This window comes from Pelodiscus sinensis, chromosome 2, assembly GCF_049634645.1.
Source record: "Pelodiscus sinensis isolate JC-2024 chromosome 2, ASM4963464v1, whole genome shotgun sequence".
NCBI lineage: Eukaryota > Metazoa > Chordata > Testudines > Trionychidae > Pelodiscus > Pelodiscus sinensis.
Genome location: NC_134712.1, coordinates 203,719,075 through 203,746,468, shown reverse-complemented (window position 1 = coordinate 203,746,468; position 27,394 = coordinate 203,719,075). Strand labels below are relative to the sequence as shown.

Sequence of the window (27,394 nt, the reverse complement as noted above, 5' to 3'; positions counted from 1 at the left end):
AATGCACATGGAAAAATATAATCCTCATACAATGTCTAAATTAGCAATAAACCATGAAGAGAGTAATCTTGGAGTTATCTGCAGTACTCGGGAAGCACTATATTTTCAGAGTACTGAAAATTTATAATAATCCATCTCACTGTGTTTATATCATCCATAACTCATTCTCCACCGTCAAATGACTTAAAAATTATCTCCAGTCACCAATGGGACAGATGTAAATGAATAATGTAGCTGACCTTATTGTGCATAAAAACAATATCAGGGAACTAGATGTAAATAGGACATCTGACTGCTTCATCCAGAAACTTACAGAGAGACATAATGTCTTTAAACTGGGTGCTGGTGAAGACAGTTTGTAGGTGATTGCACTGATTGTAGCATGCTGTAATTCATTATAGTGTAATTATGCAGTTTGTCACTATTTAATCACAATTATAATAGTAAAGATATCAATGATACACACAGTCATTGATAAAATATAAAACAAGGGATAAGTACGTTGATAACAGTCTCTCCCCAAACCTGACAAAATGACCCCTCTCTCACACCAAAAACACAGACAACACTTCAAAGGCACCCACAAGCAAAAACAAAAGTCAGCACCTCTGCATCACCCTACATGTTGGCAACTACCTTATTCAACGAATGGTATTTAAAGTAACAGTCAGCTGTGGTGCATAATTGCTATCAAACTATTTAAGTACAATACAGCAGCATAATCCTTGGGACTAGATAATACTGATAATTCAACTTTTTCCCATACTCTCTCTCTCATCAAGGCAGAAAACTAGTACAGACAATTATGCACAGCTCTTCATCAGAGGCTTACAGAGCTCCTCAGTGGCACAGAAAATTCTAGTATCACATTTTGAGTGGCTATAAATCCCTCTGGCCGTCTAGGTGAAGAAGCAGCAGTCAGCCCAAATTCTAAAGATATCCTCAGCAGCAGTAGTAACTGACCCATGTAACTAGAATGCAGGCCACATAAAGATGGATAACATATACACTTAGAAAGATTGACACTTAATTGAAGTTTACCTAGAGCTGAATCTAGTACAGGGGTGAGCAATAAATGGACTGTGAGCTGGACACGGTTCAAGATTAGTCCCTGGCAGGCAGCTGGCACTTAATTTACCTGTACATCTGCAGGTACAGCTGCTTGCAGCTCCCACTGACTGCAGATAGTCATTCCCAGCTGAGCTATGGGAAGCAGCGTGGACTGGGATGCTTCTTGCAGCTCCCTCTGATCAGGAATGGCAATCTGTGGCCAACTGGAGCTGCAAGTGGACAGACCTGTGGATGTGCAGGTAGATAAAGTGCTGGTGACCCACCGGGGACTAATTGTGGCAAACCACAGGCAGACTATTGCCCACCCGTGATCTAGTACATCAGTGGTTCTCAAACTTTAGCAACCCGAGGACCCCCATTTTCATTTAAAATGTTTGTGAACACCCAAGCTTCCTCCCACCCAGTCCCAGATTCTACCTCCACTCCATCCCTTCCCCCACTGTCCCATCCCTGCCCCACCTCTTCCCATCCCCACTCAATCCCTGTCCTTTCTCTTTCTGCCGCCCTCCTCCAAGTGCACCAATCCCCGCTCCTTCCCCTCCCTCCATGTACCTCCTGCACAGTACTGATTGGTAGTTCTCTGGTGTGTAGGAGGCACTGGAAAGGAGGAGGAAGAGTTAAGGGAGGGAAATGAAGGAGTTGATCAACAGCGCTAGCAGAGCTGCTGGAGTATCCTCACAGACACCTAGGGATCTGCAGACCCCAGTTTGAGAAATGCTTTATTTGGTCTTAAGAGACCCAGGGAAATATATGACATTTTTAAATTAAATTTCCTTGTAATATTAAAATGATCATAATTTTAACATTTTGATAAACATTACACAGCATAATTATAAATGCTAAATATATGATAACTGACTGTCTAGCTCTGTACTCTTAGCCCTGGTCTACACTAGAACTTTATTTTGAAATAACCCCCACCCCGAAGGTTGAATTTATAAGTGGAGCATCCACACTACCAAGCCCATTATTTCAAAATAATGGGCCGTGGAATTAGAAATCTGTACTCCTGCTTTTCATCAGCAGTAACAATTCTGAAATAGTTATTTTGAAATAATGGCAGTGTGGAAGCTCTGGTGCTGCTATTTTGAAATAATTACTCCTCAGAATAATTCAAACTAATTACTCCCCAGTGCTTCCTGGTGCTCTAAATCCAAGGTAGCGCATCCACATTAACAGAGCCTGCCTTAGACTAATTTCAAGGCTTCCCTGTAGTAAGGACCACACTAGCTTGAATTTGTTAAATCGGGAGTTCTTATGTCAAATTTAGTAATTTTGAAATAGTTTCCTAGTGTAGACATGGCCTTGCAGAGCTCTATGCAATCTGTAGCACTCCCAGAACGAATGGGACATAATAAAGGATTGAGAGCTAAAAGTTACCTAGGACTGGGCATCATGAAACCTTAAAGAAAATAAAGTAAATTTTCAACTAATACTGTGCCTTTTATTTGCCTCACCTTGGCTCCTAGTCGCATAAAGTACATATTGCTGAAGTTTAATGATGTTTTGTGATCTCATATACAGTTTACCATTTAAAAATACTTAAAATGCAAGGGTGCATCACATGAAATATTTTATACATTATACAGATTCTAAGAAAAAACTATTTGTATTTGATTAGAGGTTTATTACATTAAAACTGAATAAGTTAACGTACCGAAATGAGAACAACTGGGTGTAAGACAGAAATACTTGCATTTTCAATTATATCCACTAGTTCCTGAATTTCTTGAAAGTAAGATTTTTTAGCCTAAGTAAAAACAAATTTTAAAGTTACCAAAAGAAAATAAAGCAAAGCTTAATTCACAAAGTGCAGTGAAAACTTCTTTTAGTTGCCGGAAAGGAAATAACTCTTCTATTTATAATGCTTTGAATTGATGAAATTACAGGTTCATATAGCATGCTGTTATAAATACTACTAAGACAATTTCTAAGGTATATAGGGCCATGTCTACACTACACAGAAGATCAAAGCAGCTGCAGTCGATCTGCCAGGGTTCAAATTAGCGGGTATAGTAAAGACACACTCACTTGAACTGAGAGGGCACTCTCGTAGATGCTGATAGTCCTGCTTCTACAAGAAGTAAGGGAAGTCGAAGGGAGAGTGTGTTCCCTTTGACTTCCTGCATTGTGGATGGTGCTAAAATTTATTAAGATACTTTGACTTAAGCTGTGCAATAAACATAGCTGGAATTGCATATCTTAATTTGAAGGGAGTATCCCTTAGTGTAGATCGGGGTAAGCGATAACACTGGTTTCTAGATATGACTCAACTTAAACCCTTCCTGCCCTGGTATGGGATGCTAGGCCCGAAGTTTAGTGGAATGGATTTGTCAGAGCCAGTAGGTACCAGTACAGACTATGTGATAAATGTCGAGTTGATGGCCACAACATTCTGAACCAGTCACATTGCCACATGTGTCAATCTCAGTAGACTAAAATCTCTTCAGAATCATGGGTCAAATTGTATTCCAGTTATAACTATAGTCTGAGTATTCTGTTTTTGAGATTGTTCAACAAGAATTAAATAAATACACTATCAGCGCTATGATCCCTTGCAGTTTATTTGTTTCAACTGGTGATTTATAAGAATTCTTTATTCCTCCTATGCAACAACTCACTGGATGGTTTACAAGGTACTTGTGACCGGACTGAATGCAAGAATGGGGTTTGGAAGGGCTCCTATTCAACTACAAGTGTTTCAACAGTCTATAACTCTTGAAATACAAAAACTTATTGTGAGCTGTTTATTTTAAAAATCAATAGATATATTAAATGTGAAGTACATAATTAGCATATTTGTCCAAAATACTCACATTTATGCAAATAAAATTGTAGCACTGTCTTAAGATGTTTTGCAGACAATTATCATTTTTGCACAGAAACACTGATATTCCTTTAACCTGTTGAAAAAGCGAATAGATACTGTGTCATTATACAGACTCAGAAAAATATTGCTACTTTTTAAAGCCACTACCACTGCAGTGTCTGTGAGCATTTTACATGGCTTAAAATTCACATTTAACATTCTAAATATAGGACTGAAAACCACTCCCTGCAGCTAAAGAAAGAGGGCAGAGCTAGATCTGCTGAGAAAAATAAAAGCCCTTTAAAAAAGCCCTTTGTGCCCGTTGAAAAAACTTGGACAAAAAGATCCTTCAAATCTTTATCATCACAGCCAAATCATACTTAAGTGGTAATGCTGCAAAGAGCAATTCTAGGAACATAGATCTGCTATTGAGAAATGTCCTGCCTCCAGTGAGCCTTAGCCTTTGAAGAGCAAGGTTCACTGTTTCGGACAGACAGATGGAGGGTTGGAGATGGGAGAGTGTTTTTTTAGGGTCTAGAACTTTTAAGTTTCGATATACAATGATTAACTCTTAGAATATATCCCAGGGACCATATTTTCAATAAACTTTTCAATAGTCTGCAATTGTACAGGTTGGACCTCCCTAATCTAGCATCCTTGGGACCTGAGTGATCCCAAACCTTGGAGACTGAGAACACTGCATTAGCAATCTGAAAAATTGGAGAGGCCTTGTAGATGAGTCGCTGGAATTATTTATGAATAGAAAACATAGCTTAAAATAGGACTTAGGAGATCAATCTATTTAACTTATCCAAAATAAAAGGGTTAAGAGATTACTTAATTTCTCTTTATCTAAGTGTTTAGCTTGTAATCATCTGATAGGAAAGCATGTGTCTGCCCAGCAGACAGGAGCATAACAAAATCCAAGAGCTGGAAATTGAGATTGGATTTACAAAGCAGAAAACGTATTTTTAACAGTAGATAATTAACCATCAGAACAAATTACCAAGAGATGTGGAAGATTCTCCCTCTGTGAAATCTATATATCAAGACTGGATGCCTTTCTAAAAAATATGCAGCAGTTAGTTCACCCTCAAGTTGTTGAGCTATCCACAGAAGCAGGAATCTGTCACTGACTCTTAGATTTCCAATTCAGAAGCAGTTAAGAAATGCAGCAACCAAATGGAGACGATTTGTAGCCTACTTTATGTGATAGTAATTTGAATTAAAATGTTTTAAAAAATTCTGAAGTATATGAAACTGGTGATTTTGAAAGCTATCCATTCAACTTTGATAACACTTAATGAGTAAACAACATGCAGAAATAACAATAAGGCTAGGTCTACACCACGGGATAAATTCAAATTAAGATATGCAACTCCAGCTACAATAATTGCATAGCCAGCGTCAAAGTACCTTAAATTGAATTATGGCATTGTACACACGGTGGGAAGTCAATGGGAGCTCTTCCTCCCTTTGACTTTCCTTACTACTCATTGGAGCTGGACTACTGGCCTTAACGGGAGCATCCCTCTCAGTTTGAATTAGTGCATCTTCTCTAGACCTGTTAATTCGAACCAGGAAGATCGACTGTGGCAGCTTCGATCTTCTCTGTAGTATAGATACGGCCTTAATGAGCAGAGTATGCTTATGTGACAATTAAATGGATGGTGATAAGAGGTTTTGCCAAATCATTACTGCATTTAGAAGCAATTAGCTTTCCGTTGTCAAAAATGATTACAAATGGGCCAATTTGATTCATGTATAAAATGAAAATTTTAAACAATCTTGATATGTTTTAACATAAAATGAATATATTGAATAGTAAGCACTCTTTTTTTAAGAGAAAACACATTTTTCTTATTTACCTTGACATGTTACAGTTTCTTTCTTCAATTTCCATTTTTAAAGAAGAACATGAATACCATGCATCAGGCATCCATAAAACTAGTTAAAATATTACAGTTTAACTTTATTAAATATATACGTAATTAATACCATTCGAGGGGACTAAATAGTGCTGTGATTAATGCACTAGCCTTTCACCCCCGAAAGGCTGATTAGCAAACCTAGCCTATGTCCCAAATGACATGAATTTAATAGTTTCAATCTAGTCCCTTGTAGATACTTATTCAATTACAAAACTATTAAACAAATTAGTCATATTCATCACAATTGGCAGTCTTTGGATAGGAGAGGCCCCGTACTAAGGAATCAGAGGTGCATAATTTTCAAGCACAAAGAGGGAAACATCTTTAGGGTCTTTATAAATTTACTTGTTTAAAGAAGGCAAAGGATAAATTAACAAACAAAATGAATAGGAAAGGTTGCTGACCCAATTCTTTTACAATAATAAATATGGTTGTCATGAAAAGTATCTTTCAGTAACAATATTAATTTATTACTTACATATGTTATTTTTAAGTTCCAGTTAAAATCATTGTGGTAGGTACTACTTTGCAAATAATTGTTGAAATTTTGTCAGAAAAGTTGTGTGTGCATTTCCTTCAACTCACTGATATAATTTTTTAAGAGTTTTTTATTTCTGTTGGTACTAGCTTTTGGAATCTCTCATCACAAATTGTCCCCTGGAAAGTGAATTAATTTAATAATCTTAATCTGAGAAATCCATATGACAATAATGTAGCCAATGATTCTTTAGACTTTGCATTTAGAACTGAGCAGAAAAGCTAAGTGAATCCTAATCTGCTTGTTATTATGGCCTAGAATGACACAACTGTCTCAGATAAATTAAAATATATTTCTAAAATGCTGAGCACCAGTAACACACTTTTCCAAGTTTTGGCAAGACATGTTTGAAAGTGAAAGACATTTCCCCATTTAAACTATTCTAATGGCACAGAAGACCTTGAATTTTGTCTTTAAGACTATGCTGAAATTAGGTCAATTTCTGTCTGTAAGAGTTGATGGCAACCAGAAACAGGCTAGTAATACTACTAATGCATCTCTATATATCATTTTTTTTCTTGTGGGACGAGAATGTGACCATCACATCACTCTGTCACCCCCCCCCCAGCTTCAGAAGCGGTAGCCATGGCTGGGGTTCCCCCCAGCCTCTCTTAGGGGGGTATTCTGGGTTCCCTCCTGGCCCTGGCTCCCCTGCAGAGGCCTAGGGGGCAGCCGTGGCAGCCACCTCTGGCCTCACTTATATCTCAGGATCTGGAGCCCTGATGCTCTGTGACCCAGTGGGGAACTGCTGCCTGCTGCCACCTACCTGAAGCTCCAGCCTCAGCCCCCCGCTCAACTAGGTTATAGTGCCAGCTTCCTACAGGGAAGGGGGAACAGAAAGCCCCCAGGATCCGTGCCGGATCTAATTTGCAAGGGAAGCGTACATGCTACTGTGGGTTGCAGAGCATCAGGGCCCCAGACCCGGAAGTAGAAGTGGGGCCGGAGGTGGCTTCCCCCTTGGAACAGCGAGAAAGTGGTGTGTGTCAGGAAAAAATTAAGTGCCCCCCAACCCCCCATGCCCAAACCCTGCATTCCCAGTGCCTCATCACCCCCAGCCCACTCCTGGCCTTCCCCAGCCACTGGGAGTAGAGCTGGACCTGGTGCAGCTTCAGCCGGGGGGGGCGGGGAGGGGGGGGGGGTTAGGGAAGGTTAGTCTGTGGCCGGGGGTGAAAGAAAAAGGGACCAGGCTGGCATGGCCAATGAGGGGAGGTAAGAGAAGAAAGGGCCCGAGATGGCACAGTCGGAGTGGGAGGAGCTTAGGGAGGGGAAAAAGGGCCAAAGTTGGTGGGGGGAATAAAGGGGCCATGGCTGGCGCTGCTGCAGCCTGTCCCTCCACAGTGGCCGAGAGGAGAGTTCGGCCTGCCTAGCCCCCATGAGAGGGGGGTTGGTGAGCATAATGAGAAGGGGACGCAGCCCTCTAGTGTACTATACACTAGTACTTACTTTTACTTGACTTTTCAGAGTTTCATGAAGAAGAAAACCTAATTGCATAGAATCTTCTTTCATATCAGTGGTAACACAAACTTGTTGTGATAGATTGTCTGTGACCAAGAGAAAACAAGATCTGAATATTCCATATAAAGTATATATCAAACAAAATTATTAATATGATGAACTCTACTTTCAATTTCTTCAGCTGTTGTTTTTCAATATAGCTTTTTCAACAGCGGAAAATTTCATTTTAAGAGGCCTTACTCCAAGGCAAGTCAGCACAATGAACATAAATCAGAAAATCAAATTAGCAGTTTATTCCCTATTTCCTATCTCTGCAGAACTTTGTAAAAATCTCACACAGAGGGCCTGATCTAAAGAAATCAGTGGAAAGATTCCTAATTGATTTAAATGGGTTTTGGATGAACCCCACATACTTACATTTAGTGTATCTCAAGAGAGTATAATAGTTTCCTGATATACTGATTTCACACAAGCTTAATTCCTCCCTACCCTAACCAGACACTAAATACATTATTAGCAAAGCTGCAAAAAGTATATCACAAAATGGGCAAGAAGCAGATGGGACAGATAAACAAAGGCTTTCTCTAGGTGGGTGTTTGCTCAATTAAAAACCATAGGGTTGTGGGCATAGGGAGCTACTCAAGTTTTAGAATCAGGTCAAATGTTGCAATAGATATTATTATGACTAAACATTTTTTGATTAATTGCTGTTTTAATCACACTATTAAACAATAAAATACCAATTGAAATTTGTTAAATATTTTTTACTTTTTTCTACATTTTCAAATATATTGATTTCAATTACAACACAGAATAAAAAGTGTACAGTACAACTGTATATGATTTTTATTATAAATATATGCACCGTAAAAATGATAAAGAAAAGAAACACTATTTTTCAGATGTAGGGGAAACTTGCAGAAGAACTCCGTACGTGTTAAGCATAGAGGTAGTGAGGCCTGCATTCTCCCTGTTTTACCATCCGCCGCCCTTCCCTGCTACTAATGAGCCAAAATCAAGCCTCTAGCACAGCGTTTCCCAATTGGTGCTCCGTGGAACCCCAGGGTTCCGCAAAGCGAAAGTAAGGGTTCCGCAAGAATGCGGCATTGCCCCGCCCCCTCTTAAAGAGACAGAGTATTTTGCAGGTTTGTTGCTCAACCAATTCTGGAGGGGCACTTTTTCTTTTTTTTTTTGCTTTCCAAATTTTACTGTGGGAACCCTAAGGGTTCCTTGAAATTATTTTAAGCTGAAAAGGGTTCCGTGGCCAAATAAAATCAGGAAACACTGCTCTAGCAACATACGCCATTGTAGCAAGAACGAACTGTAGATAAGGGCGGGAACATAATCTTGTTTACCTAAATGTACTGATCATGTAAACAAAGTCAAAGGACAAGCAGTACAGCTGAGCCATACTGTAACAAGTAACGAGTAACCCCCCAAAATTTCCAAACTGCCAGCCACAAACAAAGTAGAGACACAGTATTTAAAGCTGCACCAAAGCACGGCAATTTGGACCTCACCGATGGGCTTTGGATACTGGTGCCTCGGAAGCTGAGACAGTCTTCCACTTCATCCGCAGCTGAAACGGGTTCCCCGGCTACCAGAAAGGATGTAAGAAATGCCACTTTTCCTATCATGTTGTTCTTTTAGTTAAGGGGCACAGCTGATAGTCAGGAAATAAACTGCTTGTATTTGAACAGGGATTTGGAGCAATCAAATTTTTGATTTGCTCTGCTCCAGCTCCGCTCCAGCATCAATAGTGACTGCTCCAGCTTTGCTCCGCGCTCCGACTGAAATTAATTTTTAACTACATAAAAAAGTGCATACTATAATTTTGAAAAAAACTTTATTTTTGTTCAGTTGTAAAAACAACGTAAATGTCATCAACAATGATACAAACTAGAATCATTCATAATTCAATCTGTAAAAAATTATTGCAGCAATCAAGTAGTCTTTCGTAGCCTGCCCAGATCATTTAATCATAGAGCCATAGAGCTGGAAGAGACCTCAGAAGGTCATCAAGTCCAGCCCCCTGCTCTAGGCAGGACCAATCCCAACTAAATCAACCCATCTGGGGCTTTGTCAAGCTGAGACTTAAACACCTCTAGGGATGGAGACTCCACTACTTTCCTAGGTAACCCATTCCAGTGCTTCACTACCCTCCTAGTGAAATAGTTTTTCCTAATAACCAACCTGGACCTCTGCCACCACAACTTGAGACCACTGCTCCTTGTTCTGCCATCTGTCACTACTGAGAACAGCCTCTCTCCATCCTCTTTGGAACCTCCCTTCAGGAAGTTGAAGGCTGCTATCAAATCCCCCCTCACTCTTCGCTTCTGCAGACTAAACAGACTCAACTCCCTCAGCCTCTCCTCACAGGTCATATGCTCCAGCCCCATAATCATTGGTTGCCCTCCACTGGACCCTCTCCAATATGTCCACATCCTTTTTGTAGTGGGAGGCCCAGAACTGTCAATACTCCAGGGCTGTGTCTACACTGGGCCACTTATTCCGTAAAATCAGCGGCTTTTCCAGAATAAGCTGCGAGCTGTCTACACTGGCCCCTTGAATTTCCGGAAAAGCAACAACGCTGTACTGTACAAAATCAGCCGCTTTTCCGGAAAAGCTACGCTGCTCCCAATCGGGCAAAAGTCCTTTTTCCGGAAAAGCTTTTCTGGAAAAGGGCCAGTGTAGACAGCTTTTCCGGAAAAGGAGAAGAAACGGAAAAAAGCGGTTTGGACGGCGCGAGACCCCGTAGGAGCCCTGGACTTCCTGGTAACCCGAGCTCTTAAAGAGTTCGGAGGCTGCTGGGCGCACATGGCAGGAGCGTGTCTCAGACCTGCGGCCTGAGGTTTGCCACAGCGCCCGTCCTGCCCAGCCAGCATCAGAAGTCAGCCATGGCAGCTCCGGGTGGTGAGCCACCTGCACCCACAGCTCAGGAGGCGCCCAGGGGCCGCAAACGGCGGGCCCCATCCTGGACCCCCAGGGAGCTGGAGACCCTCCTGGACCTCTGGCAGGAGGAAGAGGGTCTCCACGACCTGCACTCCAGGCGCCGGAACGTAGATATCTACACGCGGCTGGCCGACAACCTGGCGCAGCAGGAACACCCCTCCTGGAACTGTGAGCAGGTCCGCTCAAAAGTCAAGGAGCTGCGGCTGGGGTACGTCCGGGCCAGCGAGGGCAGGGAGGCAGGACTACGCCTGCCCCTACTACGAGCGGATGAACGCCTTTCTGGGCCAGCCAGCCCTGCAAGCCCTTGATGTCGCTGTGGACACGTGCCAGCGCCCCGCCATCGTCCGACCCACCAAGACGGGGGAGGGAGAGGAGAGCGGCAGCGTGTCCGGTGGAGAGGAGGCCAGCGTTGCCACCGCCCAGCAGGCCCCCTCCAGCAGCTCCTCCGAGGCCGAGGCCGGGGAGGAACCCACTGGTGAGTCTTTGCAGTTTTCACTTCCAAAGGGCGGGGGATGGAGGGCGGGGGGGGAGCCTGGTGTCCGGAGGGAGGAGGGGGAGAGCATGTCACTCAGGCCACGTCAGCTGCACGCTGTGTAGCAGGAGGCAGCAAGCAGCACGTGCAACCAAGTGCAGCTTGGTGACCGAGCAGCATGTGGCCGCTGCAGGCAACTGCAGGGCATGCCTGGGACCGTGCTGCTCACACACATTCGCCGGGACCAGGGGGAAGGGTGGATGCCAGCTGGAACTGGCCAGGGCCCCAGGGACTCAGCCCAGAGCCCGCACCTCTGCCAAGGGTGCAGCACGGAGAACGGCACACTGTCCCATGCCTGGCTGTGAGGTACAGCCAGCTGCTCCTGGGTAAACCACAGCGTCACAGTCCTGTGAGCGTGGGCCCCACTGAGCCCCTCGCCTGCTCCCGGTGCCTTGGCTGGTTCCCCGAGGGAAGTCCCCACTACGGCCACACAGGTCCCTGGGCTACCGGCCTTGCGGGAGGGATAGTGGGAGGGACAAGGGCCCCTGAGTTTTGCTGCAAGGATGGGACACCCCCCCACCTAGTCACTCTTCTGGTTCCGTCCAGGAGATATCCCACGCGAGGGATCTGAGAGCCCAGACCGCCTCTGCCAGATGTGCTCCCAGGCACTGCATGGGGATGCATCTCGCTCCCTGTCAAACACCAGTGACTAGCCCAAAGCTTTTCACAGTCTCCACCGGCAGGGAGTTCCACAAGCACCCTCCCGCCCTCCACGGGACCAGGATACAGACCAGTGCTTACAATACTGGAGGGAGGACCCTACTCCAGGGGCAGTCCTCCTTGCCAACATACAACACGGGGGCAGGAGGGGAACAGAGTGGGCCCAAGCCACACAACTGTGAGGTCACCTGGGCTCAGGGGTGGAGGGCATGAGGTGTGGGGACAGTGAACGGCCTGCCTGACTGACCCATCCTATCTTCTCTTCCCTGCAGCGGGACCCAGCACCAGACCCTCCACTGCGGTAGCAGTGGCACCCCCAGCTGGCCAACCCAGGAGGCACAGGCTGCGTCAGAGGGACCAGCTTCTGCGCCACCATGTGAACGCCATGGAGGGAATCCAGGGCTCCATTGCAGAGCGGGTGCAGGGGGACCTGCAGTGGCAGCAGGAGGGCTGGGCTGCCTTCCTAACTGAGTGCAGAGGGATGCGCAGCTCGATGGACATGCTCACGGCACATTTAGTGCACGCCATACACTATGGCATGGCCAGACCCCATGCCCCCGCCATCCCTCCCGGAGCACAGCTCCTGCCCCCTCCTATCCCTGCTCCTATCCCAGCTCCTGCCCCTGCTCCTGCCCCTGCTCCCCGTGCAGGCTGCCAAGACGCGGTCTGCCCAGCGTGTGCAGGTTCCCCCCCGGGAGGAGCGCTCGCAGGGGCCGCCCGTCGCAGTAACTGCCCCCTCTCCCTGTCCCAGTTGAAGGTCTTCCCCCCCCCTTGTAAATAAAAAGTTTTCTATTTTTCAGTTCATTCTTGTGTTGGTTATTGTGTTACTCTAGTAACTGTAAGAAATGATTTGAGATGCCAATTAGCCACTTAAATTTAACAGGGTTACAAACTGTGGACAACAAATTCTTTACTCTATCACCGGGGGGGGGGGGGGGCGCGGGGGGGGCCTTTGTAAGTGGTCATTGGTTTGTGGCGCATAAAGAAATACTGAGACTTTTCAGTAAAATGTAAACCACAAACTATATTTACATAGCTAACAAACAAGCAAGAATGGTTAAAAGATGCACACTACAGATTATTAAACATAATCTAGGCACAGGGAGGACAATTGGGTAGTGTTGCTGGCCACCTCAATCCTTTGGTCCTTCCGGGCCTCAGGAGAGGAACAGCCAGGAGATCCCTCGACAGAAGCTGACTGGAATCAGGTACGCTGACTTGAGCCTTCCGCACAAACCCCGAATCCTCTTGGCTGTTCTTCAGGACAGGCGATGGTGGCCTAAACCCTAGCCTAAACTAAAAAGAAAAACCCTAAGCCCGACGCACCCGACGAACAGTCACGATGACGGCCGATGTGCTTTGAGTCGACGCTTTGCAATTGGGGGAGGTAAGGGGAGGGGGTGGGAAAGGGTAGGGAATGGGAGGGAGTAGTCTGGGGAGACCCAGGCAATCCTACTATGGGGCTTGAGCAAACATGTCTACCAGGGCCTCTCTGATGCGCACCGCATCCTGGCGCGCCTGGCGGATGGCAGCTGTGTCGGGCTGTTCCAACGTCTGTGCCTCGGCTGCCATCCATGCAGGGAGGAAGGCCTCCCCACTGCGCTCCACAATGTTGTGGAGCACGCAGCACATAGCCAGTACCTCCGTTGCATTCTGCTCACTCATCTCGAGACCGGTGAGCAAACAACGGAGGCGGGCTTTAAACGTCCAAAGGCGAGCTCCACTGGGTTTCGGGCCCAGTTGAGGCGGTCGTTGAACCGGGCCCGGTTCTGGTCCGGCTGCCCCATGTACGGCCGCATTAGCAAGGGCATCAGGGGGTAGGCCGCGTCCCCAATGACGCAGAGGGGCATAGGCACATCCCCGACAGTGAAGTCCCACCGGGGGAAGTAGGTGCCCGCCTCCAACCTGCGAAAGAGTCCAGAGTTCCGGAGGATGCGGGCGTCGTGTGCCCAGCCGGACCAGCCCCCGTAAATGTCCGTGAAGTGGCCCCGGTGGTCCACAAGTGCCTGCAGAACAATGGAGCAGTACCCCTTGCGGTTCATGAAATGGCCCGCTCGATGCTCCGGGGCCCGGATGGGGATGTGGGTGGCGTCCAGGGCTCCCCCACAGTTGGGGAACCCGAGGGCAGCGAAGCCGGCCATAGTATCATCCACGTCGCGCAGGTGGATGATTCGTGGGAGCAGGACGTCATTCATGGCGTGGACGACCTGCAGAAGGGTGCAGAGAAACACAAGGGAACACATCACATACGGCAGGGGTGAGTGTGCGCTCCCTTGGGTCCCCCCTTGATTCCCTCTGTCCTCACACACACACACACACACACACACACCAGGCCCCCCTCGCCCCACGGCCACCACCTTCCCACCACCGGGCCTGTGCAAGGGAGGGACGACCCAAACCCCTGGGCAACCCAGCCTGGAGTCTTGGCTGTCCCTGGGCCTGGAGTGCAGCACCCTCCCCCCACCCCACTCCTCCTGGGACTTACCTCCACAACGATCACTCTGACGGTTGATCTTCCCACCCCGGACTGCTGTGCCACCGAGCGGTAGTTGTCCGGTGTGGCCAGCTTCCAGAGCGCGATGGCGACCCTCTTGTTCACGGGGATGGGTGCCCGCAGCCAGATGGCGGCTCTCTGCAGCGTGGGGGTGAGCCAGGTGCACAGCTGCAGGAAGGTCCGCCTTCTCATCCGGAAATTCCTGATCCATTGCTGGTCATCCCATAGTCCGAGGACCACCCGGTCCCACCAGTCGGTGCTGCTCTCCAAATTCCAGACGGGCTTCTCTACGGTGGGGTGCTGATGTGACATGGTTGCCAGAGCCTCCCTGGTGAGGGAGTCCAAGGTGATCTCTGCTTTCTGGTACATGTACACCATGGTACCGGCCTCCAGCACGAGCAGCAGGCACTTGTATAGCTGAAACAGGGGCCCGAGCAGGTACGTGGACACGCACGGCTCCATAGCAGACAGAGCAGGGCAGAAAAAACAAAACTCAGGGAAAAGCAGTTGGGAGCCAAAGGGTGGTGTCCCCAAAACTCAGAGGGCAACCACCGAACCTGCTAAGGGTGCCAGTCCCTGGCAGAGGCCCCAAGGCACGGAAGCAGGAGACAAACGGCTGTCCAGCGAGACCCCTTTAAGCACATGTCTGAACGGCGCTCTGGCCCCGCCCCCGGAAAGGTCTGGTGGCCTTTGCCCTCTTCAAAATGGCTCCGGGCTTCTGCTTTTCCGGAAAAGTGCGCCGCCAATGTAGACGCGCTTTTCCAGAAAAGCGCATCATTATAACGGTAACTCCGGGGCCAATGTAGACGCTCCTTTTCCGGAAATACTTAAAATGGAAAACTGTTCCGTTTTAAGCATTTCCGGAAAAAAGGTGCCAATGTAGACACAGCCCAGATGTGGCCTCACCAGAGCCAAATAAAGGGGAATAATGAAATCACTGCATCTGCTGGCAATGCTCCTCTTAATGCAACCTAATATGCCATTGGCCTTCTTGGCTACCAGGGCACACTGTTGACTCATATCCAGCTTCTCATCCACTCTAAACCCCAGGTCCTTTTCTACAGAACTACTACTTAGCTGGTTGGTCCCCAGCCTGTAACAATGCTTGGGATTCTTCCGTCCCAAGTGCAGGACTCTGCACTTGTCCTTGTTGAACCTCATCAGATTACTTGTGCTCCAATCCTCCAATTTGTCTAAGTCATTCTGGACCCTAACTCTGCCCTCAAGCGTATCTACCTCTCCCCCTAGCTTAGTGTCATCCGCAAACTTGCTGAGGATGCAATCCATCCCCTCATCCAGATCATTAATAAAGATATTGAACAAAACCAGTCCTAGAACCGAACCTTGGGGCACTTTGCTAGAAACCGACCGCCATCCTGACATTGAGCCGTTGATCACTACCCGCTGGGCCCGGCCTTCTAGCCATCTTTCTATCCATCTTACTGTCCATTTATCCAATCCACAATCCCTTAACTTGCTGGCAAGAATATTGTGGGAGACCGTATCAAAAGCCTTGCTATACCACCCACTGACTTTCCCACGTTCACAGAGCCAGTTATCTCATCATAGAAGCTAATCAGATTGGTCAGGCACGACTTGCCCTTTATGAATCCATGCTGACTATTCCTAATCACTTTCCTCTTTTCCAAGTGCCTCAAAATGGATTCCTTAAGGATCCCTTCCATGATTTTTCCAGGAACTGAGGTAAGACTGACCGGCCTATAGTTCCCAGGATCGTCCTTCTTCCCTTCTTTGAAGATGGGCGCTACATTTGCCTTTTTCCAATCATCCGGGATTTCTCCCGATCTACACAACTTTTCAAAGATAACGGCCAAAGGCTCCTCAATGACATTTGTCAACTCTCTCAGTACCCTCGGATGCATTAAGTCCGGACCCACGGATTTGTGTACGTTTAGCTTTTCTAAATAGTTCCTAACCTGTTCTTACCCACCAAGGGCTGTCCATCTTCATCCCATCTTGCATCACATAGCGCATTAGTCTGGGAGCCCACTTTGTCCGTGAATACAGAGGCAAAGAAAGCATTGAGTACTTCAGCTTTCCCCACATCATCTGTCACTAGGTTACCTCCTTCATCCAGTAGGGGGCCGCACACCCTCTCTGATCACCTTCTTCTTGTTAACATGCCTGTAGAAACCTTTCTTGTTATCCTTCACATCCTTAGCCAGTCGCAATTCCATTTGCGCTTTCGCCTTCCTGATAACCCCCCGGCATTCTCGAGCTATACATTTAAACCCCTCTCTGGTCATTTGTCCAAGTTTCCACTTTTTGTAAGCTTCCTTTTTGTGCTTAAGTTCACCAAGGATTTCCCCTGTAAGCCAATCCGGTCTCCTACTATGTTTGCCTCTCTTGCTACGTATCGGGATGATTTCTTTCTGTGCCTTCAGTAAGGCTTCTTTAAAATACTGCCAGCTGTCCTGGACTCCTTTCCCTTTCATGTTAGCATCCCAGGGGATTTTGCCCATCAGATCTCTGAGGGAGTCATAATCTGCTTTTTTGAAGTCCAAGGTGTGTATTTTACTACTCTCTTTTTTCCCTTTGGTCAGGATCCTGAAATCTACCATCTCATGATCACTGCTACCCAGGTTGTTACCCACCTCTACGTCCCCTATTAGTTCCTCCCTGTTTGTGAGCAGAAGGTCAAGCTGTGCACAGCCTCTGGTCAGATCCTTCAGCACTTGTACCAAGAAGTTATCTCCAACATTCTCCAAAAACTTCCTGGATTGCCTGTGTACTGCCGTATTGGTTTCCCAACAGATGTCCGGGTGATTAAAGTCCCCTACGAGAACCAAGGCCTGCGATCTGGAAGCTTCTCTCAGTTGTCCGAAGAAAGCCTCGTCTACCTTATCCACCTGATTCAGTGGCCTGTAGCAGACACCAACCACAACATCACTGCTGTTGTTCTCTCGTTTAAACTTAACCCATAGACTCTCAACAGGTTTTTCTCCGTCTTTATACTGGAATTCAGAGCAATCGTAGTGCTCTCTTACATATAGTGCAACTCCTCCTCCTTTTCTCCCCTGCCTGTTCTTCCTGAACAGTTTATACTAAAGTTAACTTTAGTATAAAGTTAAATTAACTTTAAATCCAAAACCAGTCGCTCTACACTAGCTTGAGTTGTTGGCATGCTCAAAGCAATTCTACCTGAATGTGGTGTGGGTAGCTGTGAACGGCCTCAAAAACAGACAACTTTTTGCCTACCAATAGACTCCATCGCCTCACAATCTTCCCGAAAGTCTCTCTCGAATAATGCTTCATTACAATTATGAATAGCAGAAACTCGCCAGCGTTTTTCTTGTTTATCCAATTCCTTTTCCAAATGTCATCTTCTGAAGAATTGGTGCTTGAATTATCTCCATTTCCCTGTGATGGTTTAAGACGTCTCAAGGATGGATGCTCGAACAAGTTCAGAGTGGAGATGGAAGTTTGAAAATAGCCTGCTATTTCTGAAGGATGTGAACTTTCCGAAACCGCAAATTCAATTGTTGATGACTCCTTTTGTTATGTTTCATTTTCTTCAACCTTTTTCACCGAGTTCAAATGTAGCAATAGATTTTGTTTTTTGAGTCGTCGAGCAATATGAAGGAGCTCTTCCTTTGCCTTTGGTATTTCCCTTGAGGTAAGAAGAATCTGATACCGTGGGCCAACAAACACCAGCAAGGAAATGAATGCTGTCAAAAAGCTTCTCTTCGCATTTCTGCATCGAGGATAGAATTCCTTCTGCCATTTGTCCACCATTTTCTTGCAAGAATTTTGACAGAGTTCACCATTCCTTCATTAAAACTCCCAGGGTTACATTGACAGCTTGAAGATTCACAGTTGTATGGTTTGGCTTTGCCAAGTCTCCTCACAGCTTCTTCACTTCATCCCATTCAGCTTTTGTTAACTTGAGTTCTCTTGTTCCAGCAGCAGCCACTAGTTCACAGTAAGACTGAAAAACGAGAAGCTGATCAATCATCGCAAATGTTGAACCCCAGCGAGTCACAATATCCAAGGACTGAGTTACCCCATGTAGATCAAGCAGAAAACTTCAAATACTTGGGGTTTGTAGTTTGACCATGACTTGTCGAATTTTTGCCAGAAATTTCTTTGCATGTTCTTTATTCAGTTCATCCGAGATTGCCAACTGAAGAGTGTGAATACCGCACCTCATCAGTTGGACTTTTGAGTCGTCCTTCACGACCAGACTCAGCTGTGCTGACAACTAAATGACGAACCGCATTGTGCCCCATTGAAACGTCAAGCTGCTGACCCATTTCACCTGAAATTTTTTGGAATCCTTTGTTCTTTAGCCTGGAGGTAGTGAGCAGTGTTCAACTCAAGCAAACCATTTCCATCAGCCCTTCACGGAAAGTATTGGCATCCATGGTGACTTTAACCTTTGAGGACTTTAAATATGAGTCAAGTTTTGTTTGCTCATTTTGGGTTTCTTTTCAAATGAAGCTCCGCAAAAAATCTCCTCCAGGAGTTTACAAAGAACCAGATGAACGTCGTTTAGCCATGTCAGCTTTCTGTTTTGCCTCATCTTCGTGGTCCTTTTTTGTAACCAAAGCTGCATAGTTTTCAGGATGGTTATGTTTTACATGACGCCAAAAGTTGAAACTTTTCACGGCACTTGCTTCGCTTGTCTTGAAGCTACATGGTTTGAGCTCGCCATTCACTTCCTTTTCCACCTTGCAAGTTGCCGATTTCTTCTTTGCTTTTCCCAAAAGCCCAAATTTGAGCTTTTCAAATTCAAAAGTAAATCAGCTATCAATCATGGGGAGCAGATTTGATTTTTTTGTTGAAGCCATGGCCAAATCTTCTTGTGCTGCTACTTCATCCAAATATTTCTTGTTATGATCTTAGAAAAGCAATGAACAAAAGGATTAAATTTTTTTATAATGTACCTGCTTGTGATATCTTAACCACTTAAGGTACTTCGAATTTATTTTGGATTTTCTGGACAAAAATGGTCACATTTTCTTTTTAAACAAAATTATTATTAAAGTATATTTTAATATTTTAACATGTTTCTTGCAGTGTTAATGAAGAAAAGTATTTTAATATACACAATTAATATAAATTTTTATTTATAAATTGCAAGTTAATTTTTCTTAGGAAATTTTGCAGTAAAAATATTTGAAATATTTTCCAAGTTTTTAATTAATATCTCAAAAATGCTTTAATATAGATATATCAATGAAATTCGGTGTGTGCTATAGCGTTAGAACGTGCTGTCGCTGTTCTACAATATTAATTGTTGGGATGTAATGAGGCTTCACGTTACAAATAAACACATACTAATCTAACTATCTAACTAATCTACACAAGTACCTACTCGCCTAACCTTGGCACAAGGGTGGGAGCAGTCTGCAGTGTTTCCAGATGTCTGATAATTATCTGATTCTTTAATAAAACATATCTCCAAAAAACTTTGTATTTTTGTATCTGTACATTAAATCTTGATTTTGGCCGAAATGAGAATAACTGTGACATACAGGCAGTTCCTGGGTTACATGGATCCGACTTACATCGGATCCCTACTTACAAACTGGGTGAGGCAACCCCGCACTAGCTGCTTCCCCCAGCAGACCAGGGAGACGCGGAGCGGCTTTTCTCAGCAGACACCTCAGCTTGAGAATAAAGGACTGAGGGAAGTGAGGTGTGGGAGAATAAAACTGAGCTCTGGAGAAATGTTTGGCTAGAGTTTCCCCTACAATATGTACCAGTTCCGACTTACATACAAATTCAACTTAAGAACAAACCTACAGTCCCTATCTTGTACGTAACCCGGGGACCTGTACTACGTAAAGTGGTAAAGTAGATGTTAATATCAATTGTTATACAATCTGAAACTTTTTGGCACCTTTAGGACTTTCTTGCTAAAATATCATTAATTTTGGATTGAAAATGAAAAAAAAACCTGGAGCAGTCACGATTTTCTGTGCTCCGGCTCCGCTCCAGCTCCGGGCAAAAACCTGCAGCTCCACTGCTCCGTGCTCCAGCTCCGGGCTCCGCTCCAAAGCCCTGGTTTTTGACAGATACCTGTGTAGCGTTTTTTGTACTTTGAGAATCCAGTGTCGGACCTGAGACTTACTCTTGCCGGCAACATCAGATGACCTCAGACAAATACTGTAGTGCAAACTCTTTTTCATGAAAGTGCAAGTAACAAATGCAAATTTTTTTATTACAGACCTGCACTCAAAAATGAAAATGTAAAACATTACAGCCTGTAAGTCCACTCAGGCCTACGTCTTGTTCAGCCAAATTCTGAGATAAACAAGCTTGTTTACATTTATGGGAGGTAATGCTGTTCGCTTCTTACAATGTCACCAGAAAGTGAGAATAAATGTTTGCATGGCACTTCTATAGCCAGCTTTTAATTGCCGTGATATTACGTGCAAGGTATTTACCGTGAATTAGCGAATATAACCTGCGGGTTACCCACGGGTTACCAACCACATCCCATCCTCCCCGAAGGGTATACATGTCCTCGTCTTATGCACGTTGATTTTTACTCATATTAAAAGAAGACAAGACCAACATGATAACATCAGCCTTTTATGAAGGTGGCTGAAGTCTCTGCGGGCTATGTACATCCGCAGGTAATCTATTTTTGTTTTTATACACACGATAAAAAAACCACAGATAATACACAAGCGCATGTTATACATGGATGCGGGTTATATTTGCTAATTTATGGTATGTGCCAGATATGCTAAATATTAATATACCCCTTCATGGTTGAGCCATCCTTCCAGAGGACATGCTTCCATGCTGATGACACTCCTTAAAATATTAGAGTGTTAATTAAATTTGTGACTGAACTCCTTTGGGAGAACTGTATGTCTCCTGCTCTGTTTTACCCATATTTTGCCATATAAATTCATGCTGTAGAACTCTCAGATTCTGACCCAGCATGTGTTTATTTTAAGAACAGTTCCACTGTTCATTTTAAGAATATTTTCACTTACCTTCAGGGCTCGACAATCTATGTAATCTACTCGCCCATGGCGAGTAGATTACAACCCGGAAGAGCCGGGCTTGGGCGATCTGCGCATGTGCAGATTGACGGACAGCGTGGCTGGCGAGCAGGGCTTGCCAAGGCTCAGCGAGCCCTGCTTACCTTCATGCCTCCAGCTCCCATCGCAGACACATTTTTCAATCTATTGTATACAGCCAAGCCCTAAGATACAACTGGATTTGCTCCAGTTTCACAGACAGAGACAAACACCTACAAGATCTTTATAGAGCATTCCTAAAACTGAAATACCCCCCTGGAGAAGTGAAAAAACAAATTGACAGAGCCAAAAAAGTACCCAGACATGAACTACTCCAAGACAGACCCAAAAGAGAAAATAACAGAATTCCACTTGTCATCACCCATGGTCCACAACTCAATCCTCTCCAACAATCTTGGAAAAAGATCCCTCATCGTCAAAAGCCTTGGAGGAAAGGCCTATTCTCACTTACAGACAACCCCCCAACCTGAAACGTATTCTTTCCAATAACCATGCTACACAGCTACATCATAAACATCCAGGAACCCATCCCTGCAATCAGCCATGGTGCCAACTCTACCCACATATCTATACAAGCAAACTCATTACTGGAGCCAACCATATGAGCCACCAAATCAGAGGCCAATTCAACTGCACATCCAGTAATTTAATCTATGCCATCAAATGCCAGCAATGCCCCACTGTAATATATACTGGACAAACTGGACAGTCCCTACGTGAAAGAATTAATGGACACAAATCAGATATCCGTAAAGGGAACATACAAAAGCCTGTGGGGGCACACTTTAATCTCCTTGGGCATGCATTAACAGATTTCCAAGTGGCTGTTTTGTTACAAACCAATTACAGGAGCCAAATACACAGGGAAGGACTGGAGCTTCAGCTCATTTGCAAGTTCAATTTTCACACTCTGGATTAAACAAAGATACTGGATGGTTAGGTCATTACCTACCTATCAAACAATGAGGGCAACAATGGTTCTTTGTCTTTGAAGAATCTCATGATACCATCTAGATGTTTCATCAGTCTTTAGCAAACAACAAAATGTCAGGAAACACTTAATTAATGGTTCTTATCTGCCCCCTTTGACTATCTAGTCTTTAGGTGCTTATAGATTCAGCTTTCCCTTGATATATTTTTTATCCACTGCCTTTTCTTGCCTTCTCCCTCCCCCCCGCACAATCTCCCCTATTTATTTTTGTCCTAGACATCTAATACCCCGGTCATCTGAAGAAGTGGGCTGTGTCCACGAAAGCTCATGATACCATCTACAAGTTTTGTTCGTCTATCAAGTGCTACCAGACTATTTGTTGTTTTTTCAGTTTACTTTCACTGGAAACTGTCGGAGGGAGGGAGGGAGGGAGAGAGAGAAAGAGAGAGATTTTTCACGATTGCTATAGCACTTGACCCAAGGTTTAAGAATCTCAAGTGCTTTCCAAAATCTGAGAGCGATACTTTTAGAAATTTTAAAGGAGCAACATTTCAGAACCCAAACCACCAAAAAAGAAAATCAACCTTCTATTGACTTGGATGATGAATATGAACGTGGGTCGGTTTGCACTTATTTGGCTCATTATTGAGCAGAACCCCGTCATTAACAAGGATATATGTCATCTGCAATGGTGGTGGAAGCATAAATCTTTAGTGCATCTAGTAAGTAAATACCTTGTGACATAGCTACAACAATGTTATATGAATATCTGTTGTTGCTTTCAGGTGACACTGTAACAAGAAGCAGGTAGCATTATCTCCTGAAAACAAACAAATGTGTTTGTCTGAGCGACTTGCTGAATAAGATGTAGGACTGAGTAGTTTGTAATCTCTAAAATGATTATATTATTTTTATGTAATCTTTTGTACCTAATTCTGCATTTGTAAATTCAACTTTCATGATAAAGAGATTGCACTACAGTAATTGAAAAATATTATTTGGCTTGTTTTTACCGTGCAAATATTTGTAATAAAATTAAAGTGAGCATTGTACACTTTCTAACTGTTTTAACTGACTTGAATATATTTAAAAAATTAAACAGTCAAAAAATATTTAAATAAATGACATATTATTTAACAGTGCAATTAATCATGATTGTTTTAATCACATAATAAATAATAATAATTAAGAATGCAGTTTATGGCTTACTAATAAGCTGCATAATATCAACATTTCAAAGCAGAAATTCTGTCTCTAATTTTAGGATTCAACAAGATTTTTCGTAGAGGATTGTTTTTGTTATTTTTAACAAATATGTTTAATGCAAGTCGTCTTATTTAACAGAATGTTATATCCTTTTGATGCTCAGTTAATCGGTATATTGAAATTTGTTTGTATTGTCTTCTGGGTGCCTCGTACACAAGGAAATAAAAGATTATAAATGTGCAGTATAATTACACTGAAAACAAATCTGTACCACACCTTTAATGACAAAAAAATTAAATTAGCACTGAGGGATTAAAAGAATATATAAAAATATGCCCTGAATGCACATCAAGATAACACTGAATATAAAGATATATACTGGCTTTACATGGAAAGCTTTTAAATATTTAAACTCCAAATGATAAATTCATTCCAATGCCTTTAACATTGTCTAAGAAACCTTTCCCTCCCTCTCAATGACATATGATCAAGCACATCAGTATAAAGGGAAAACACAGAAAAAAAAATAAATTTAAAACCTGCTTATTCCTATGGAGTTAGTGTTCATGTAAAATGAATGAGATGTGATAATTTAGAAGAATTTTTTATTAAAATTAAAACTGAAATAGAGGGATGTGCTAACAGGGACAGTTTTACTCATGAATGACCACAGGTGGCAGCTCCTGATCTCCATGAGTTTTCAAAGATAATGGCCAATGGCTCTGCAATCACATCTGCCAACTCCCTCAGCACCCTCAGATGCATTAAATCTGGCCCCATTGATTTGTGTATGTCCAACTTTTCTAAATAGTTCTTAACCTGTTCTTTCTCCATCGAGGGCTGCCACCTCCTTCCCATACTGTGTTGCCTAGCACAGTAGTCTGAGAGCTGACCTTGTCTGTGAAGACAGAGGCAAAAAAAGCACTTAGTACTTCCGCTTTTCCCACACCATGGGTATGTTTAGACTACATGCCTCTGCCGACCACGGCATGTAAATTAGACATACCAACATAGTCAATGAAGCGGGGATTTAAATATCCCTCGTTTCATTAGACTAAAAATGGCCGCTGTGCTGTGCCAGCTCAGCTGTTTGTCAGCACAAACTGGCAGTCAAGACGGGGATCGGTCGGCAATGAAAGCCTTTGCCGACCGATTCCTTATGCCTCGTGCAATGAAGTTTACAGGATCAGTCGGCAAAGGCTTTCCTTGCCGACCGATCCGCGTCTTGACTGCCAGTTCGTGCCGACAACTAAGCCGGCACAACGTGGCGGCCATTTTATTCTAATGAAGCAAGGGATATTTAAATCCCTGCTTCATTGACTATGTCCGTATGTCTAATTTACATGCCTCGGTCGGCAGAGACATGTAGTCTAGACATACCCCATCTGTCACTAGGTTACCTCTCTCATCCAGTCATCTGTTCAAGTATTAACTTGTTGTAAACTTCCTTTTTGTGTTTAAGCTCACCAAGGATTTTACTAGTAAACCACACTGATTCTCTACCATATGTGCTTTTCTTACTGCGCATCGGGATGGCTTATTCCTATCTTCAGTAAGGCTTCTTTAAAATACTGTGAGCTCTCCTGGATTCATTTCCCCTTCATCTCAGGGGATCCTGCCCATCAGTTCCCTGAAGGAACTTCTTCATAGAACACAACAAACCAAACTTATCACTGTCCACTTCACAACACATAACACTACACACAAAAAACTGTCAAACTTGACACTGCCCATACTGTATATTTGAGAGAGTTTGTCTGTCTGCAAGCAAGTGAGTCTGTCTATCCGTCCATCTGTTTGTTCAAGAACTTCTTCTAAATGATAACAGCTAGGAACACTACATTTGGAATACATCTTATAATTTAAAACAAGGTAAGGGTTTGATAGTGCCAGGACAATGGGACGTTCATGGAATGCTATTGTTTTTCATAACACAGAAAGAAAGAGGGTTGCTAGCAGGGACAGTTATACTGTATAATGACCACAGTGGGTGAGCAAGGGGCCAGAGATGTAACCCCAATGGGACAGCAAGGACGGAGGTAAGGTTCCCGTGCTGGTGTTAGACATGACTGGCCCATCCCTCCTATTCTGGCCTCCATCTCCCACAGCTGGAGCCCAAACAATTCCCCCCTGACCTTGGCCCCAGCGCCAAACAACTGGGGGAGGAGAGGTCAGACCCCAGCCCTGGTGAGCTGAAGCCACCACCCATAGCACCTGGGCAGCCACAGCACTCCCGAGTTGAAGCCCTGAAGCTCAGGCAGCTGGGCAATGTGGCCCCTGCAGCCCCAGGGAGCTATCATCCAGACAGCATGGCTTCCATTATCCTGGACAGCCCCAGGGATCCACCAGGCAGAGAGTGTGGCCCCCACCACCCTGACCATCCCCAGGGAGCCACCAGGCAACTTGGTCTTCACCACCCTAGCCACCAGCAGGGACTCCTTCAGCCCCAGCACACTACCCGTGCTGATGCCATGAGAGAGGTCTGGGATAGGCCTACCACCCTGGGGCAGCCTGAACCCCTCATTCCCATTCCCATCCCAGGGCAAAGAGTTAAATGAAGAAAAACAAAAAATAATTGAGTTAAGGAGACAAGCAATGTCAGGTTAATCTTCTAGTTAGCATGTAAAAAAGGGAAGGAGCAATGTTTGTTGTGTGAGCGAATAAAGAATTTGCTTCCATTCAGCACTATTATGGACACCTATTTCCACAGAGTGGAGACCTGCCATTTGTTAGGATCTGGCCTGCCTTCGAGTCCTGACTGATAGTCCAGCATCCTACACATACCGTATTTTCCGGCGTAAAAGGCGACTGGGCGTATAAGACGACCCCCTAATTTTCTAGTTAAAACATAGGTTTTCGCCTATACTCGCCGTATAAGACTACCCCCCCCCCTTAAGAGGCCAACCGGCAGCGCCCCAGCTGCTCTGCCCCAGGGTCCACAACAAAAGCTCTGGCAAAGCCTCAGAGGCACAGGACCCCGCCGCTGCTGAGGCTTTGCTCCTGGTGCCCCTGGTCTGCTGGGGACCGTCTCCAGCAGACCAGGGACACCGGGAGCAAAGCCTCTGAGGACGCCAGCAGTGGGACAGCCACGGCGCGTCTGGGCTGTCCCGCTGCCGGCTTCCCCCGAGGCTTTGCAAAGCCGCGGAGGGGCTCGGGCAGTGGGGCAGCCCAGGCGCGCCTGGGCTGTCCCGCTGCCGGAGCCCCTCCGCGGCTTTGATCTGCGTCTCCCTGGTCTGCAGACCAGGGAGACGCGGAGCAGCTTTTCTCGCCCCAGAGTACACGGGCGGCGGAACCGCAAGGTCCCGCAGTCCGTGTCCTCCGGGGCGAGAAAAGCCCCGTTCGTACCTGCAAGTCGGGGACTGCCTATATGTTTATACCCGGCGTATAAGACGACCCCCGATTTTTGGGGGATGTTTTTTAGTATAAAAAGTCGTCTTATACGCCGGAAAATACGGTATATCCTTTGATACTCACAGTGTTTTCAGCACCTTTCACATGTAGTTTCCATATAATATGGAACATAAAACTTAGCTCCTGATTTGCATAAACTGGGGCTGGAGGTCTGTCCCTACATTTGTACATGTCTCCAAAATTGTAATTTGTACACACATGCACACAGATGAGGAGCTATCTATCCAGCCAATTATGCATGCAAAATGTTCAATCTGTATGTGCACACTGATAAACATGCATGCAAAAGAAGTTATAGAATATCTCTGATTATTAAAAAACATCAGGCTCTAAACACAAAATTCTTCTGGGGAAAACTACTTTTAGGCTTACATGTTTGAAC

The 27,394-nt window shown here is 44.8% G+C and overlaps 1 protein-coding gene across 11 annotated transcripts in view; it reads right to left on the bottom strand.

Annotated features, from left to right (window-relative positions):
* The window catches only part of CRPPA (CDP-L-ribitol pyrophosphorylase A), a 175,606-nt gene that overhangs the window by 85,071 nt on the left and 63,141 nt on the right, over positions 1 to 27,394 (bottom strand). For 9 of the 11 annotated variants that reach the window (XM_075922289.1, XM_075922288.1, XM_075922285.1 and 6 more), the window contains 3 exons: positions 7,793 to 7,890; positions 3,888 to 3,974; positions 2,729 to 2,821 (listed from right to left, as the gene is read on the bottom strand). In XM_075922289.1, coding sequence (XP_075778404.1) covers positions 2,729 to 2,821; positions 3,888 to 3,974; positions 7,793 to 7,890 — 278 coding nt within the window. The remainder of the gene's footprint in view (positions 1 to 2,728; positions 2,822 to 3,887; positions 3,975 to 7,792; positions 7,891 to 27,394) is intronic. The other 2 variants (XM_075922284.1, XM_075922283.1) reach the window with 2 other exon arrangements.